At 38.7% G+C, this 18,269-nt stretch overlaps 1 protein-coding gene across 17 annotated transcripts in view; it reads right to left on the bottom strand.

Moving 5' to 3' along the window:
- The window catches only part of BBS9 (Bardet-Biedl syndrome 9), a 348,483-nt gene that overhangs the window by 329,158 nt on the left and 1,056 nt on the right, over window positions 1–18,269 (bottom strand). For 10 of the 17 annotated variants that reach the window (XR_005652755.1, XR_005652751.1, XR_005652752.1 and 7 more), the window contains 4 exons: window positions 16,028–16,109; window positions 15,090–15,266; window positions 5,722–5,817; window positions 1,753–1,903 (listed from right to left, as the gene is read on the bottom strand). Coding sequence is in view for 11 of the 17 variants with exons in the window: in XM_039862703.1 (XP_039718637.1) it covers window positions 1,753–1,880 (128 nt within the window). In the remaining 6 variants the exon portion in view is untranslated. Of the gene's footprint in view, window positions 1–1,752; window positions 1,904–5,721; window positions 5,845–7,508; window positions 7,626–15,089; window positions 15,781–16,027; window positions 16,110–18,269 lie in introns of those variants that run through there. The other 7 variants (XM_039862697.1, XM_039862698.1, XM_039862693.1 and 4 more) reach the window with 7 other exon arrangements.

Here is an 18,269-nt window from a genome sequence, read left to right as displayed (position 1 = left end):
GAAAAGAACAGATGTATGAAAAGATAGTACAGTGTGGAATCGGACAGACCTGGGCTGAATCCTGGCTCTGTGACCCAAAGCTCTGAGTTCTAGCTTGTTACTTAATCTCTAAAATGCAGATCATGTCTTACAGATAAGATTAATGAGACAGTACTAGTTAACAGTAGTATTCTATCCATTCACTGTTAACCTCTTCCCTTCCAACAAGTGATCACAGAGATGAAGGCCCCGCTCAGGACACTGCACAATGATTGTGACAGCATTTCCTTTTTTTAAAAAAAAAAGGTAAAAATGCTTTTGAGGCAAAAATCCTTTTGTCTCCTTACTTTAGAAATCTATCATGTCTAATGTGAGCTAAGTACCCAATTGGGCACCTAATCATCACCAGCTTTTAGAAGGAGTAGATATTTACCAACCATGTCAGTCATAAAATCTCCCCTATCCACTCTGGAAGTCCTATCTTGTGCCCTGGCCTACAGTACCCATGAAGCAGCTTCCCATCAGAATGAAGCATCTCATGAGAAGAGAGTTCATGGTCAGGAGCAGTTAGTTGTTCAGGTTTTACTAGTAGGAGTCAGGGCCCTGAATAAACAGCAGCTGGATGAATAAATTATGGTAAGCAAATGGAGTGAGCCAAAATCCAGAGCTCAAGGTACTACCACACTTATATGGCAAAATGGGGCTCAGAACAAAGAGGCTGAGGAAAACAAAACCACCTCTGCCTCCTTAACTTTTCACAATGGATACTTTAATAAATGATTAAGAAACACAGGCTTTCACCAGAAAGGATGAAACACTACCATTTTCAACAACATGGATGATCTTTAGAGTATCGTGCTGAGTGAAACAAGTCAGACAGAAAAGGACAAGAAACATATGACTTCACTCACACGTGGGATATAAAACAAAGCAACAAACGAACTCATAGACTACAGTATGGTGCTTATCAGAAGGAAAGAGGATAAAAGGGGTAAAGGGGCTCAAATATATGGTGACAGAGGAAGACAAGACTTTGGGTGGTGAACACACAGATGTGTACCTTAGAACTTATATGTTATTAACCAATGTCACCCTAATAAATTTAATATTTTAAAAAAAGAAATACCATTTTAATTTTAAGACTCTTCACATATGAAACTAAGATAAAATCTACAATATCATCAGTATATAAAAAGCAGATATATTAAACAAAATGGAAACTAGTAAACGGTTTTCTAAAATAAATTCAGTTTAAAAGTATAAAGTCCTTAGAAACAAAGCTCTTGTAAGGGAAAGACTTAATGGGGTTGAGCTGGCTTAAGAAACTGAGGACCTCTCTACCCCAAATAAGTAATTCATTTAAAGCTTCAAATTTACGTACCAAAAGCATAACTGCTACTTTGTCTAATTCTTTAAAGAAACATTTATAGAACCTGTACATTTAAGTGTTTTAAGTAAGTAAATACTTTATATTTCTTTATTTGGTTATTTTAAAAAGCTTCTCTCTTTTCTTTTAAGCTTCTGATCCATCAGACATCTTAGATCTGTCACTATTTTTAAAAGTTCTAAATGATTCTATCCTAAACATATGGGTTTCCATATTTTTTTTAAAAAATGTTCAGTACATGAGGAACACCTAGGTAACAATACCCAGAAAATATGTTGAATTTGTGGACAGTCTTTTTTATTTTGAAGAATCCAAAAAAGTGACACAGTGAGGGACTGATGTACTCCAAGTAAGATAAACTACCAGAATTTGTGGACTGTACTTACGAAACAAACTTTCCTACTTCCACTTGCAGTATTGGATCTCGCAGATGCACTTCTAGAAGCAAATCTTCAGCTTGAGCTCCATCTCCTGTTTTTACAGGATGGGGGTTAAAGATTCGTAGGTATCCCATAAAGCTACCCACAATTATTTTATCTGTAGAGAAATTTTTTTAAAAGATATAAGGAAAAAAAACAAACATTAGCAACAAAATTTCTTTGGAAATAAACTTTTTAATATCTAAAAGAGAAATCTAAACAGTAAAAGCATTGAGTATGGCTTCATATACAAAGCCCAATCTGCCAATAGAAGATGGAACTAAAGTGAACTTACTATTAAAAACATACAGCTTTTCAAAAGTAGCTTTACATTTACCAATATGCAAATGTACTAACATATTACATTTTTCCCTAAGCCTTGATTTGGTATCAGTAGTTACAATTTAACTCAATCAAAACAAGCCTTTTTGTCAAAGGACTAGTATGATTGTTAACGGATTTAATCAGAGTGCCAACTCTACAGCTGGTTGTGGCTGCCTAAAAGATTATATTAAAAAAGATTCTAAAGCTTCCCTAGAGTCCTCCGATTAACAATGTCTAGTCTTGGGTACAAGAGGGGGAAATGGTAGAATAGGTCTGCGAGTTGAATTTTGTCCTCCAAAAAGATATGTCAAAGTCCTAATCCCCAGTACCTGTGACTTCATTTGGAAACAGGGCCTTTGCAGATGTAATCAAGTTAAGATGAGAGCACAGTCAATGCGGTGTGTGACGGAACTCTACTAGTACTCTTAGAAGAGAAAACTGAGACAGAGGAGAATGCCATGTGAAGACACAGACATAAAAGGAGAAGCTGCTCACGTAACAACAGAGGCAGAGATTGCCGTGATGCGTGTACAAGCCAAAGAATGCTTGGAATGATCAGAAGCTGCAAGAGGCAAAGAAGGATCCCAGAGGCTTCACGGGGAGCCCGGCCTTGCCAGCACTAACCAGACAGAGGGCTGGTCAAGGTTGAAAAACGAATAGTAGCAGTTACACTACTGGGTGACCACTTGCAAAACAGAAGAAGGTAGCCTCCAACGTGACTTCTTTATGCTACCATACAATTTTTCCTACTTCTTCCTCTTATTTTTTAAAGTTTTTCCTTCTCTTCTTCTTCTGCACAACTATACATAGGTTGTGAATACAAACTGTACCACTTAGTCTAGAGGCAGCAGAATATTGGAACATGGTCATGACTGAATGACAAGAGAAAGGGGTATCACCCAGAGATCCCAGCCCCAAAGAGTCCATGCGTCCTGAAAGTGCCTCTGCAGCAGCAGGTGCCCGTGGCACTCCCCCTCCGTGCGTGGGCACAGACACGTGTGTGTACAGGTGTCTGTGGCACTCCCCCTCCGCGCGTGGGCACAGACACGTGTGTGTGCAGGTGCCTGCGGCACTCCCCCTCCGTGCATGGGCACAGACATGTGTGTGTGCAGGTGCCCATGGCACTCCCCCTCCATGCGTGGGCACAGACACGTGTGTGTGCAGGTGCCTGTGGCACTCCCCCTCCGCGCATGGGCACAGACACGTGTGTGTGCAGGTGCCTGTGGCACTCCCCCTCCGCGCGTGGGCACAGACACGTGTGTGCAGTTGTGCAGGAGACAGTTGCCCCGTATAAATGCTGAGTAGCTGGAAGATAAATGTAGGCTCTCCTTTCCAGTCAGCCTTATGTGTTTTCTACTCTGATTCTTGTAAGAAACTCTCCCTCCAGGCCACAGGTTATGATGTCATCTCAGCTGGACCAGGCAGATTCTCTTTCATCCCCACTGTCATTATCTCTCCTGAGTCTGAATCTTGAATGGAGAAGAGCTGTATCTAATTTGAACTGGGATCTCAAGATCAGCAAGGAATCCTTCTATGTATCAAGTTAGCGTCACCTAAAACAATTTCAAGATGCCCAATGCCATCCCTTCATTCTCTGATCACCTCAAAGAAAGTAGGGGTCAACTGGCATTACTGCTTCAACTTCCCAACCGACCTGCAAACTTCTCTTTGTCCATATCCATTCCTACCTTCTTGCCTTGCGTCACCGTGAAAACAGTTCTCATGCCTGTTTTAAGTTTAAGCCTTCCACCCGCACACCTGATCCCACCTGACTGTCTTCTCTGGATTGCTGCTCTCAGTTACATCCTCTATGTGACATACTGAATTTTTCCCACTTCTCTTTATCCTATGTTATCCCCAATCATCCTCCCTTCTTCCCCTCACAGCTAAATTTCTTCAAAGAGCTACAAACACTCAGCCTGCCCCACCTCCCACTCCTTCACTCAGTGAAAATCTAGATTTTGTTACCCACTCACTCACCCTCACCAAGGACACTAACGAACCACTTGTCACTAACTGGCATGGAAACTTTTCAGTCTTCATGGCGCTAAACCTCACCAGCCAGGTACCAGCCCTACCGCTTCTCCTTCCTCTCTGCCTGCCCTTCTCTGGATCCATTACTGACTCTCCTTCCCAAACCTCCCCCTTTAATGCTCATGTTCTCCAGGTTATGGTCAAAAGGTTCCTTTCCTCTTATTCTACCTTCTCTCTCTGGGCATTTTCACTCATTTTCAGGGCTTCAAATACAAGCAGCATACTGTTCACTCTATTCTGCCTGTTAGACATTTCTGTCTCAAACAGAGCACGTCCCAAACTGCTCTCGTTAATCTTTCGCTCCATTAGATCAACAATAACAATTGACAACTTTAGTTTGTCACCATTCGACTTTGGAGCTTATCAAAATGCAGATACCTAAACTCCCCTTCAATCCACCTATCCCAAAGAACATGCTCTTACAGGATCTTGTACACCTGGTTTAAAAAATCCTCATATGTAATAATCACCCCAGGATATTATGATGCAAGGTAGACCACTCTTTTTCTACGTGGGATTCACATATGGAACAATTTTTGTACAGCACGCTTGAGGAAACTGCTCACAGCTAGCCGTGAACTGGAGGGAAGCAACATCTCAGCATACTGGTAACCTACAGGCAACACCCCACTGAGAAGCTCTAATAAAAATGATGAGCGAACAGTATGTTATACAGACAATCAGTAAGTAGTTTCCAACCAAGCTGAGCTACAGATAGTTTGACAAGAAGTGGGTTTGAAATTGTTCTCTGGTAGATACGTTTGTGGTGTGACTCTTTTACGTTCCTTAAAAAAAGGGGAATCAAGTTTTAACAAACAGGTAGGAAGTAGGGTTCATAATCTTTGAGGAACCTCCCAGGACACCCTCTGAATAGAAGGTCTTCCCATCTCCTGTCAATGGGAAGGCAGGAAGCAGATAATCCTTAGAAACAATTTAATAGGTGCTCAGCACACTTTAGTGCCTCCCACGCTCCTCTGCCAATATAATTCTCTTTTCACCTTGTCTCCCAGATTCTAGAGTTCTCATTATAAACAAGAAATAAAGAACAAAGAAAAATGTAAGGCAACAGTACTTACATGCACTAAACAAAAGAATGATTATACTGTTAATGATGTTCTCTATAAGAGACCAATGACTATCTGGATTATTTTTAAAAGCTCATGACTATAAACCATTAAAACCAAATACAAATTTCAAATAGCCATGATATAGAACTAAAATGTTTTAAAAACCACTTTAAAAAATATGAAGATGCAAAAAGGAGCAATTAATACAAGAATAAGATACAATGTTTATAGTATCATTATATGAAAATAAAAGCAATGATTTAACGATCGTTTAATACCAACAAATAGAGTAGCATAAGTCCTGACAGAATCGACACAAATCAGAAAAACATAAACTAAACAGAAGAATGATATTTACCAGTCTGCTACCTCAATATCATGTGTAAGGAAAACTGCCTTCAAAATTCAGGCGTAATTATGACAGTTCTATAAAGTACACTTAAAAAGGAAGTCGTTCTGAGTTCATCTCTGTAAAGCTTCATTCCAAGATACCTGGTCTTATGTTACTTACCCTGTCCATTTCCGCTATTGTCAACATCAGCCAAACACAAACAGCCTTGATCAAATTCTTCTTTTTCTCCCAGAACAGTCGACCACCAATCCCGGGCTTTAAATAAAGACATTTTTGTTCACTCTAAAAAGAAAAAATGTATTTATAATAAAAATCCACTTCACACCATGAATTATGAATTAATTATCTCTTAAGGCATAGCAAATTAAACTTGGAAAACTTTGAGAAAAACACTTCTGTATATAACTTTAATTTTTTGTATTTTGTCGATATATGTGAAACCACAAATCCAGAGTGGTGGAAACAATCAGATATTTTGCGATGCCATTGGAAAGTGAGGCTGAGAAATTCTACATTTATGTTGGGCCAATTCTCTCTTCTGGGAGATTTAGTAGACAACTGCACAAATTAACTAAAAATATATTCTTTGGAGGATCAAGATTCAAATTCTACCAGCACTCATTAGTACATAATTCCTTAGCAAAAGACCTAATGTCCCTTCAGTTTGGTTATTGGAAAGCCTGCGGCATCTCCTGTCACAATAAGTTGCTAAGAAGAGCAAATGAGATCAAATGCATCAAATTACTAACACCAAAACTGTCCATTATAGGTTTTTAAAAATGCATTCACTCCCTTTCCCCATTCTAATTATAGAAAAGCAAGATGAAAAATAAAAATTCACATCAAAAAGAAGCAGGAAAACTGGTTTGTAGGTCCATTTATACCACTAACTACCTGCGTGTCCTCGGGCAACCTGCACAACGTCTCTGAGCTTTGACTCCTCGTCTAGAATGAGAACAGACCAGCCATACCCACCACTGAGCTTCTGATGTAATGGATGAAGGCCCATTGGACCTTCTGAATTACAACACAAACATCGAATACCCTGGCGCTCTACCAAAGTTCATTTATGCAACATAAATGAGGCTTTCTCTCACGCTGCGTTGATTTATATAATAATTAGGAAAGCAGTCAGTCCTCCTTATTCAAAGCAGCCATGCTGCAGAAGGGTCACAGCAAACAATGAACTAGCGAATACTAAATTATTGGTCCTAGAGGAGATACAGGGTTAGGTTGCTGCAGGCCTCCAGTCACAACGTTTTCATCAATAAATCAAGACATGATTTTTGCTTGTGTGTGTATTTCTGTTTAAGATACTTTATTTATTGTTGTTTCATTAACATCGAACTCAATGGCCAACAACACTACGACTCATATCTGAACGAAGCTGATCTAACACATGTATTTTCTCCATAAGGTATCTAACAGCCTTCCTGCACTTAGAAATATTACATTTAGGGGCCATTTTAAATAGCAAAATCAAAAAGAAAAAAAAAAACACAGATGTGGAAAATATGTCACTAAATAGACCATGAAAAGGATATCTGTCTACAGTATGACAGCTGAAATAAGAAGGCAGAGAACTGCTGTGTTTGGCATCAGCTGGGAACACGTGCATCGAGTGACTCAAATTTTTGCCACTGTGCGCATAACCACGAAGAACCCCAAAACCACCACCACTATTGATTTTTAAAATACAAATAAATTTTAGTGAGTAAGCAAACTCACAAATATCTGCAAATAATGAGGATCAACTGTACTTAAAAAAAATGTAGATCAATCTGCTTCTCAAATTAGGCCTTCCATGTAGGCTAATCACAGAAACCAAGACCACTTGTTTTCTTAAAATTTGCTAAGAAATTAGTTGAGAATAATGTGATGGTGAAAAGTGCAGACTCTGGAGGCTATCAGTATAAGCCTGAATCCGTGCTCCACCAAATACTAACCACGCAACCAGTGGCAGGCTACTAAAAGTTACTGAACCTCTCTATACTCTGCTTCCTCATCTATAAGATCGAGGTAAGAATGGTGTGGGGAGGATTAAAGACGACAACAGAGGCAGCCTATAGAATGAGAGAAGATATCTTCAAATCATGTATCTGATAAAGTTAATACATAGACTACATATAAAGACTCGTACGACTCAACAAAAACAATTTTTCCTTAATTGGCAAAGGACTCAAATGGACATTTCTCCAAAGAGCCAATAAGCCCATGAAAAAAGGTTCAACATCTCAACAGTAGGGAAAAGTAAATCAAAACCAAAGTGAAATACGACCTCACACCCTTTAGGATGGCTTTTACAAAAAAAAAACAAAAAAACAAATGTTGGCAAGGATGTAGAGTAACTGGAACCCTTTGCGCTGTTGGTAAGACTATATAATGGTGTAGCCAGTGTAGATGCAGTATGTTGGTTCCTCAAAAAGTTAAAAATAAAAATTATCATATGTTCCAAAAATTTCATCGCTGGGTATATATCCAAGAGAATTGAAAGCAAGTTCTCGAAGAGATATATGTACACTCAAGTTCATAGCAGCATTATTCACAACAGCCAAATGTAGAAGCAACCCAGTGTCCATCAACAGCTGAGTAGATAAACGAAATGTGGTATATACATTTAATGAAATAATATCAGCCTTAAAAAAAAGGAAACTCTGACATATACAACAACATGGATGAACCTTGGGAACATTATGCTAAGTGAAATAAGCCAGGCACAAGGACAAATACTATGATTCCATTTATATGAGGTACCTAGAGTAGTCAAATTCCTAGAGTAGAATGGCAGTTGTCAGAGTTGAGAGGAGGAGGAAATGGGGAGTTTTCGTTTAATGGTATAGTTTCAGTTTTTCAAAAATAAGTTTTGGAGATTAGTTGCACAAAAATGTGAATGCACTTAACACTACTGAACTGTGCAATTAAAATTGGTTAAGATGGTAAATTTTATGATACACATATTTTATCATAATTAAAAAATAAAATCTTTTAGTTTTAAAAAAAATACAGTAGTGTCAGCACACTACTTGGCACATAATAAGCACTCGATAAACATTAGCCATTGCTATGGTTTTTACCATTTTTATGATTTTTTTAAAAACCTACACTGAAGAAAAAAACAAAGTCCTTCAACATATAAATGGTTAAACTATGATACATTCATACCATGGAAAAAAAACAGCAAATTTTTTTAAATGAAGTAACAACAACTCGAATGGATCTCAAGGTCATTATGCTGAGTGAAAAAAATATACACACACACACACACACCCAATCTCAAAAGGTCACATATTAAATAATTCCATTTCTATAACATTTTCAAAATAACAAAATTAAACTGATCACTGGATGCAGGGTTATGAGAGGGTGTGACTTTAAGGGGCTAGTATAAGGAAATTTCTTTGGGATAATGGAAAAGATCTGTAACCTGACTTTGGTGGTGGTTTCATGGGGTAAATTTTAATTTCTTAGAACTATATTCTAAAAAGAAGAATGTATGTAATATAAAACCTGATAAAATCAAAGTAAAATTTGTAGTTTAGTCATAGTATTGTATTAATGTCAATTTAATGGTTTTGATGATTGTACCGTTACCACTGGAAACCACTATTTTTGCAACTTCTATGTGAGTATAAAATTATATCAAAATGACAAGTTTAAAGAAACATGAAAAAAAAAGAAAATTCCATGCAACACCCTGTCTTTATGCTAAAAAAGAAATGAGTCAAATAAAGGCAAGGTGTTGATGGAAATAAAGGGAAAATACATAGAGGATAAATAAACTTATAATGAGTTTTAATATACATGTAAGAGTTTCTAAAAAACATTACTAATGGCACTATATAACCATACAAGTTGCCAGATGACTAAATTTTGAATCTGGCAGCAAGTATTCAAAAAATGTAATAAACATTTTCATTGCACTTTTATTAGATTTTCTTATTTGAAAGGGAAATAACAGTATTTAATAAATGCCATATATTCTCAGTACGTACTCCAGATACATTGGAAAATAGTAGTACGCCACACTGTTGGGCTACCAGAATGAAGACACATCATTCTCTTGCAGCCCAGAATAGAGTATTACTCAAATTCAGTACCACTCAATGATTCACTAGGACGACTCACAGCACTCAGTATACAGTCATCATCATGGCTACGATTTACTACAGCAAAAGGATACATAGCATAATCAGGAAAAGGAAAAGTTGCATAGAGTGGGGGTAGGGAGGAAGTCTGAAGGAAACCAGGCACAAGCTTCCAAGATAGAAGGACTGGGCTCTGGGGTCAGAGGTCAGGGAGAAGAGGAATTTGCCAGAAACCCGAACAGGAACATCCAATGAGACCAAAGGAAAACCAGGAGTGAGCTCTCTGGGAGTAGAAAAAAGTGTATCTAGAAAAAGAGTGATCAATTATATGAAATGCTATTGCTACATCATAAACAATGAAGACTTGGGGGCAACAGCTCCATCTAGAGACGTAGCCAGGGACACAAATCAATAGGCTATCCAAAAAGTAAGTGACCCTTTGCACATATTCTGAGTCAGCTGGTTCAAAAGGAGGCTCAGGGAGAGAAAATAGGAAGGAAAGATGTGCTCACCATCTGAAGAGGTCTCTTTTACCCCATGCCAGAACAGAGGGGCCTTCCTAGTGAACATGTTAAACACCCAAGTAATAGTGAAAGAGAAACGATTTTTTCCATCAATGCTATGGAATTATACATAAAAAATCAAAATGCTTAGATAGGTGACCAGAAGAGACATACCTGCAGTTTGAATATACACATTACTGCATCAGGTGAAAAAGCTATTATGTGAAAATGGCCTTAAAAGCCCTTGTTAGTAAACAAATTTTTTCAGCCTCCTAGAATAAAGAAGTAAAAACCCTCCAACATGGTCTGTAAATGGAAATGTTCTACATCAAGCACTAATTTCTCTTGGACTGCTTTCATAAAATTAAAGATCTATTCCTACTGACAAAATAACACGGGCAACATTTAGTTCCTTTCTGTTTCTCCTGCTCTATCAATTTCTCCTTCATCACTCACCACTTCACTGGCTTCTGAAAGCCCTCCTTTCCAACAATGTTTAGCTCCTTGCTACACAAAGTAGTCCCTGGACCACCAGCATCATCAGTATCACCCAAAAGCTTGCTAGAAATGCAGAATCTCAGCTCTGCATTTGATTCCCATGCACTTTAAAGCAGCAGTCTCCAACCTGTTTGGCACCAAGGACCAGTGCTCCTATGAGAATCTAATGCCTGATGATCTGACGTGGAGCTGAGGCAGTGATGCTAGTGCTGGGGAGCGGCTGCAAATACAGATCAAGCTTTGCTCGCTCCCCAGCCACTCACCTCCTGCTGTGCGGTCCAGTTCCTAATAGGCCACATACTAGTACTGGTCCGCGGCCTTGGGGGTTGGGGACCCCTACCTTAAAGTTTCAAAAGAACTGGTTGAACTGATCCTGATAGCTTAAGTGGATGTTTTCTTACAGCATGGGTTCCCTCTTCCTTTTTCCTGGAACATCTGTCACCAGTTACCTTTCCAAAGCTTGAAAAAGATACTTGTTTTTTCAAATCAAAAAAAACTTTAAGAGCTGGAAGGTAACCATCAATCAGCTGATCCTCTCATTCTGTAAGAAAGGCCCATAGGGATTACGTGACTTTCCTAAATCTCACAACTAATGGCAAAAACTTGCTTCAGCATACCCTCTCCCTGATCTCCAGATCCCTGTCTCATTAAGCTGCCACTTCCCACAATTTAATATCCAAAAAATTGAAAAAGCATGTGTCAGTAGAAGGATATTTTTATTTTGCTTTATTTAAATTTTTTTTGCAGGGGGCAGTGTTAATTTTAAACACAGGTCCAACAAATGTCTTTTCTTCACAAGACCACAGCTAACTTAATTATTTCAGACCAACTGACTTCCATACCAGGGCAAAAACATAAGGTAATGCATAGCAAAATTACATAAATTCCATTATGTCCAAATCCTGCATATTGGTTCCATGTCCCAGGTGGTACCACTGTGAACAATAATTTAGTAAACAATAATGACTTACATCTTTTAAAAGTTAATGGAACGAGAAAACCAACGATTTGAGCTGATGGTTACCCAGTATGCGTTTCCCCAGTGCCCGCCTCAGATTTCAAAGGCAGAAGCAGGGAAAGGCATACTGCCCACTCCCAAGAAATTAAGAAAATACAAACTCTCATCTGTGCTAAATTAGCATACCATTAATTTCCTTTTCTAAAAATTGGTGAATTTTAAATTGACAACTTAGGCTGCAGGACAATAGATTTCAAATAGGGAGTTCCTTTCCACGTTGGCTTCAAAGATGGATTTGATAGCAACTCTTGAAGAACTTAAAGTTGCTGGATGTCCCTGTTTGAGTGAAGCTCTGATACACGCTGCAACGTGGATGAACCTTGGGAACGTTATACTAAAAGAAGCCAGTCACAAAAGACCACTTATTTTATTATGCCGTTTACATAAAATGTACGGAAGAGGCAAATCCATAAAGACAAATTAAATTAGTGATTGTGTAGGACTAATAAGATGAAAGGTTTCTTTATGAGTGATGAAAACATTCTAAAACTGCAGTGCAACTGACAGTTGCACATGTGTGTGAATATACAAAAAGAAGAAAACACTGAATTGTATACATTAAATAGGTGAATTGATGGTATGGGAATTTCATTAGGGCTGTTGTTTTTAAAGAGTAAATGGTGTTGGATACATGGGGGGTTGTTTTACTATTCTTTATGTTTTGTTTATGTTTAAAATTTCCCATTATAAAAATATCAAAATAAAGTTAACTTTTTTTTAAAGTAAGATACTCCCATATTTTGGGCACATTTACCACTCTATCAGAAGAAAAATAGGATAGCATATTAAATTCAGAAGGTTAACAAAATAAATTCTACCCTTTCTTCTGGAAGAACATCCCACCCCATCGAGAGAAGAAAAACTGACTATAAATTCAGACTCAACTAAAATGCTAATTCATTGTCCAAGTCAGGAAGGTACAGGCCTCGACTTTAAGAAATGAAGGTAAGCAGTGCGTAGGTCAATTACTGGCAGGTAAGGAAGAAGGAAGATGAAGAACAGCAGTAAAAGGGTATTTTTCATCATGAAACTTGGCTTTTCTGTTGCAAAAACAAAAAGTATTCCAATAACAAAAAAATGTATAAAATTGATTTTTATTTGCTTTAGTTAACTACTTTGAATAAAAACAAGAAACAAGAATTGATATTTTATCTCGTATTCATTCAGTGTTGATTTCCAGCTCTTCAGTGATTTTTGTCTTTAAGTGGACAAAAAACAAAAACTAAAAATCAGGTTTTCAATGGCTACCATCTCCCTTCACTGAAAAGGAAAATAATAGCTAAAATTTACTAATTGTTTAGTAAGTCCCAGGCAGTGTCCTAAGTGCTTTGTAAGTTCTATTTTAATCTTCGTAACAGAACTACAAAGTAAATCGTAGGTACTATTATTCAGAAATCCATGAATATAGAGAGGTTAAGAAACCTGCCCAAGTGGTCACTACTAACACCCAAAGCCAGGCTGTCTACTCCAGAATCCTAAACAAGTGCCGCCACCCCACAAAGACTAAAAATCTGTAACTCCATTAATGATAATTCTAACCCCTGCAAGTTCGAACTGCAAGAAAGTATTTTATACATTTAATTAAAATTTTAAAGGATGACTAGAAAACAATTTTGAGGTTTTAACAGGTGCATACCTATAAATAGCCACAAAAGATTGACTTCTTACGCTTTATCTTCTATTTTATTATAATAATCTCTCTATCCCCTAAGCTCCAGAAATTCTCTGCCATACTTATCACTTGACACTTTTTTGTTAATTCTTATTTATATACATGTTATCTTCCACATCAGTTTACTCAGATTTAGTTTTTATTAATATATGTTTTAACACCCAGTTGGCCTAGTCCTGCTCTATGAAAGGATGGCTAGAAAAATGACTCTGGTAATGAGAACCCCAAAAATCCTGGGGAAGGAACACGTGGTTTAGAAGGCTGTCATTCATGTCTGGAACTACGCTTCCCTCCAGTCATGCTAGGGCTGCCTCAAATTTCACGAAATAGGAATCAGGTCTTCCAGTTCAAGAAAGATGACAAAAGCTTTTGAAAATAACATGAGAACGGCTCAGTGTTGTAATCTGCAATAAAAGACACAAAAGGCAAAAGAGCACAGAACTCACACAGACCAGGATTCCCTTTCTGATCCCGCACTGCAGCTGTGTGATCTTAGACAAGTCCCTCACCCTGTAGTCTCCCAATTGTTCTGGGGGGAAGGATAAAATGACCTAAAACATGTTAACTGCTTAGCCCAATACCCAACCCATAGGAAGCAGTCAACAAATGTCAGATAAACGTCAGTAATAACCTAAAAGTAACAATAGCAATGGTGGTGTGTGTTCTGAGCAAGAACAAATTACAAATGCCCATCTGACCCTCTGGACCGAAGTTTAAATGAGACATTCAAAACACTGATAGTAATCTTTCACTGAACTGTTGTTAATCAGCAGAGACGTTTTATGTTTCAATAATTTGAGAAAAATTTGAGTCTTTATTCTGAGGAATAAGACTTGCTACATATATCCAAAAAAGTAAAACTCTAAAAATTACTACGACATCAATATACGACTGATATTGGATTTTTTCCCCCTCAGTGAATGTTTCCATCAATAAATTGTACCATAAACACAAATGCAGTGGTATTTTAAGAACAACGATTACGTATAATTACACAAAGTGAAAAATTCCTTAAACTCTCATAAATAACTCAAGTTATTTGCAAAATTTTCAAAAGTTTCTTTTTTTTTTCTGCTAAATAATGGTTCATTCTATTCACAAAATAAAAATCATCTACCAGTTATTCTCTTTATATATTTCTCATAAATTAGACAATCTGTCTCTCTCTCCTCTCTCTGAATGCTGGCAGACTTTAGTTAAGACCCATAGCTTTCCTCCAGCATCTTCACACTATGCATGTGTGAGACGTGGTTTCATTTTCTAAGTGAGATTATAAAGGGGGGGAAAAAACCACCCTATGAACTTCTCAAGGAAATTTAAATTAACAGCAGTATTTATTTGCCTGGGGAAGGGAAATGCTGATAAAATCAGCTCAGTTCATCTAAACTGCTGAGGTCTGCAATGTGAAAAGAGAAGGGGAAGCAATAATCCTCTTGCAAGAAGGAATTAGGAGGTATTAGTATATGCATCCTACTTCAGTCATAGGTTGAGAACCACAAGACCTGTTGGTCACAGGAGGATGCTTGCACGCCAGGTGACATTCCTGAGTAGAATCTTTAAAAATTCTTATCACCCTTTCTCGAAAATGATCACAGGATCTCACACACATTGTACTCGCCGCTGTGCTGTGTTTTGCTTTGAATGCAAACATCCTAAGAAATCTATCACGCTACATGGCATCAGATGATCTAGCCCACAAAATAAAACTCAGGGAATTCATGCGCCCGATGTTTAATACCGTACTTTCTTACCTGATGCTGAATCAGGTGGTCCTGTCCCACCTCTCTTCGAAGTCTCTTTCCGCAGATTTCCCTTGTCTGCCAGGGTCCCAGGGCTGGAACGGCCGAGAGCGAGAACGGAGAATACAGAAAACACCAACGCAACTTCGCTACTCCCTCTCGTTCCCCTGCTCCAACTTGTTGCACGTCCTGGGCAAAGAAAGCACCTCACCAGGTAGCACCACCAGCTGCACAGAGTTGGACCGACCCCCACAAGGAGCTCCTCTGCATCCCTTCTCTGTCACTCCCGTAGACAAGCAAGGGAAACGGCATCAATCCCTTGGAAGAGACCAAGCAGGCGAGAACAACGGCGAATCCTGCTGCTCCCAAAGAGAAGAAAACGATAAAGAAGGCAGTGATGGGGATGTAGCAGAAAAAGGACAGCAACGGTGGAAGGGCCACCTCCCGACTCCTGCCTAACTCCAAGCCATCTTCGCCCTGTTGTCATAGCACTTTACAACCAACTGTACTGCGCAAGTCAGATGGCTGAGCCCCGAGGCCTTCTGGGGGTTGTGGTCCAGAGCCGCTGAGGAGGACGGAAGTCGGAGGACTTTCCGAGGTGGGCGTTACCCACCTAGATTTCTACTGGGCGGGGCTGGAATGAACCACAGCCTGGCGCTCATTAGCAGAAAGTTAAAAAATATCCCCTTTCAAGGCCTTGGACAGTTCCTGCAACAGGACTCAGGAAAACGCGCCACGCGCCACGCGCCACGCGCCACGCCTCCGCCCTCTTACTCCTCCCGACCTCGCCCCTCGGCGCTCCCGGGTGGGACTTCCCGCGGGGGTGGGTTTTGCGCAGAGGGGGTGGGGCGTCTGGGCTTTTCAGCAAGTGAGGCCGAAGCCTTGAGGAGTGGTTTTGTGTTTTACCAGACCTAATGGATGGGAGTTATAGGGCAGTGCCTGAAACTCACCTTGAAGAGGACTTCCAAGCTGCGGACCAAGATCACGGAAATGGTGGGGGCAGTTGAACAGTTCCAGGCGTTTTATTTTTTCCTAATGGAAAAAGTGCTGCTGTAGTTACTAGTATATGTTTCCTGATCACAAGTGTAAATATTGTCTTTAGTATATGCCTTGGAGTGGATTTCCTTGCATACAAGCACTCAAATGTTCAACTTTACAACTAAACATCATAATGCCAATTTTCAATTTTTTTTTCATTTTTCACCAGGTGGTCGTTAATGCCAATTCAATGCCAGCCCCGATTTAGTTCCGTGAACGAGCAAATTTACTAGAGAAAGCTCAATTTTGATACAACACTGCTGTGAAAACAGCACAGCTATGGCACAGCTCAAAGGTGTTAAGCCCAATAACGAGGCAGCATGGCTATAGCAAAGAGGCAACCTGGGACAATGTGACTGTAGCAACTTAACAGCTCTGTTTCGCACAAGGTGAACCCAAACTATTCCATTGACATCGTTTCAGTTCCAGCACAAGAAACACAATCCCCCAAATCAAAAGAGCGGTGCTCTAATCCAGCGGCTGACTTATACAGAAAGGAGTCTCTGCCCCAGAGCCCTGATTGGTCCAGCCTCATGCAAATGAGGATTCCAAATCCTCACAATTCGATTGGTCCAAATGTACTGCCCTGATTGGTCAGAATGGATCTGTTCTGATTGGTCGGGGATACAGATGGCAGCTTGAATTGGACGGACAAAGTCTCAGTCCTATTGGGTGAAATAGGATTCTAGGAACTCCTTTACAAAGACTCGCTCAGGGGGCATGAATTCAGTGCAAGCGGGCGATATTGTACCGGTTTCTTTTCGAAACTTGGCATAGTTTTGGAAACAGCTCTTAGGCTGTTTTATCTTTTTTTTAATTTTAGCCTGGTTAGCAACCAGGAGCTCTTCTTGGTAGGTGTCTTCCTTAGGGTCCATACATCTTTGCTTTCAAATTCAATGTAGGCATAACACTGTCAGCCACCACATTGAAACTTTCCTTCTTGCTTATTTCACTAGATTTTAACTTAGGCTTTAAAGTTCCTGTTTTTCATCACCAATTCACATTACCACTAGAAAATATCATTTTAAATTATTACATTTCTTAGATAAAAGAATTTCATGAAATTAAATACCATTATTAATACTTTGATATTATTACCCTGTCATAACATTAGATATAAAAATTCAAATTACTCGGATTGCAAATAACAGTTTAAGCACAAATTATAATAAAATACCCTCCCATCCCATTAAAATTCAAATGATTGAAATGTTTCGACTTGAAAAAAAGGTCATAAAATCAGTGATAAAGTCTAAAAAAATACTTGATATGTTTGTAAAAAAAAAAAACATGGAAAGAATACTGGAAGGAATTTTCATTAAAAATATTAAAAGTGGGTATTAAGAGGACTTAAGATTGATTAAATTGTTTCTTTACATTTTCAATGTTTTCCAATATTTATTCAATGGCCATGTCTTACCTGTATAATTAGAATAAGTTTGGAAAATAATAGGAGAAAAATAATGGAATAAAAAACTATGAAAATAAGTGGAAATTATCAGATTAACTCATATACTTCAACCTTCTAAAAAATGTAAACGCTTAATTTTTTTTTAAATCCTGTGACAAGAGGAACTTCTGAAAGTTTGTGATAGCCAATCTATTTCCTTCATAGTGTAGGATACTGTAGATACTATTTGCTGGAAAACCTAAGATAATTTATCATTTATAGCATGAAAACTTTATTTTCAACAGCTAGTGCCAGAATTCCTCTTAATGAATTTATAAAAATGACTGTAATTTTTTCCTATTTTCGTTTCCACATTTCTTTGCAATGTCACTTTGCCGTTCCACCTTCCAATTTACATTTGTCCTATGACTTGCTTTGGACAATAAGATGTAAACACCATTCAAGCAAAGCCTTGAAAAGTGCTTGTGCATTCCGTCTTCCTTTCTGCTGCTTTTGGAAGCACTACAGCTAGCCACTTCCATGTGAATGAGCTGTAGAAGCCGGACGGCTGAGAGAGATGTCGTCAGGTCGTCCACATTGCCCCACCAAACACATGAGTGAAGCCATCCTAAACCAACCCACCCCAACAGAGCCGCCAGCTAACTACAGAGATTCCTCAAACCCTCCCCACCCCCCCACCCCCCTGCCCAGAGCAGAATTCACAAACCCGTATTATTTTTTTTAAACTCGTACATATTAGATAC

The sequence above is a fragment of the Pteropus medius genome, unplaced genomic scaffold (assembly GCF_902729225.1).
Source record: "Pteropus medius unplaced genomic scaffold, Ma_sr-lr_union100, whole genome shotgun sequence".
NCBI classification, from domain to species: domain Eukaryota; kingdom Metazoa; phylum Chordata; class Mammalia; order Chiroptera; family Pteropodidae; genus Pteropus; species Pteropus medius.
Note: the sequence above shows the minus strand (reverse complement) of the source record. Positions and strands in the feature narration are given on the sequence as shown.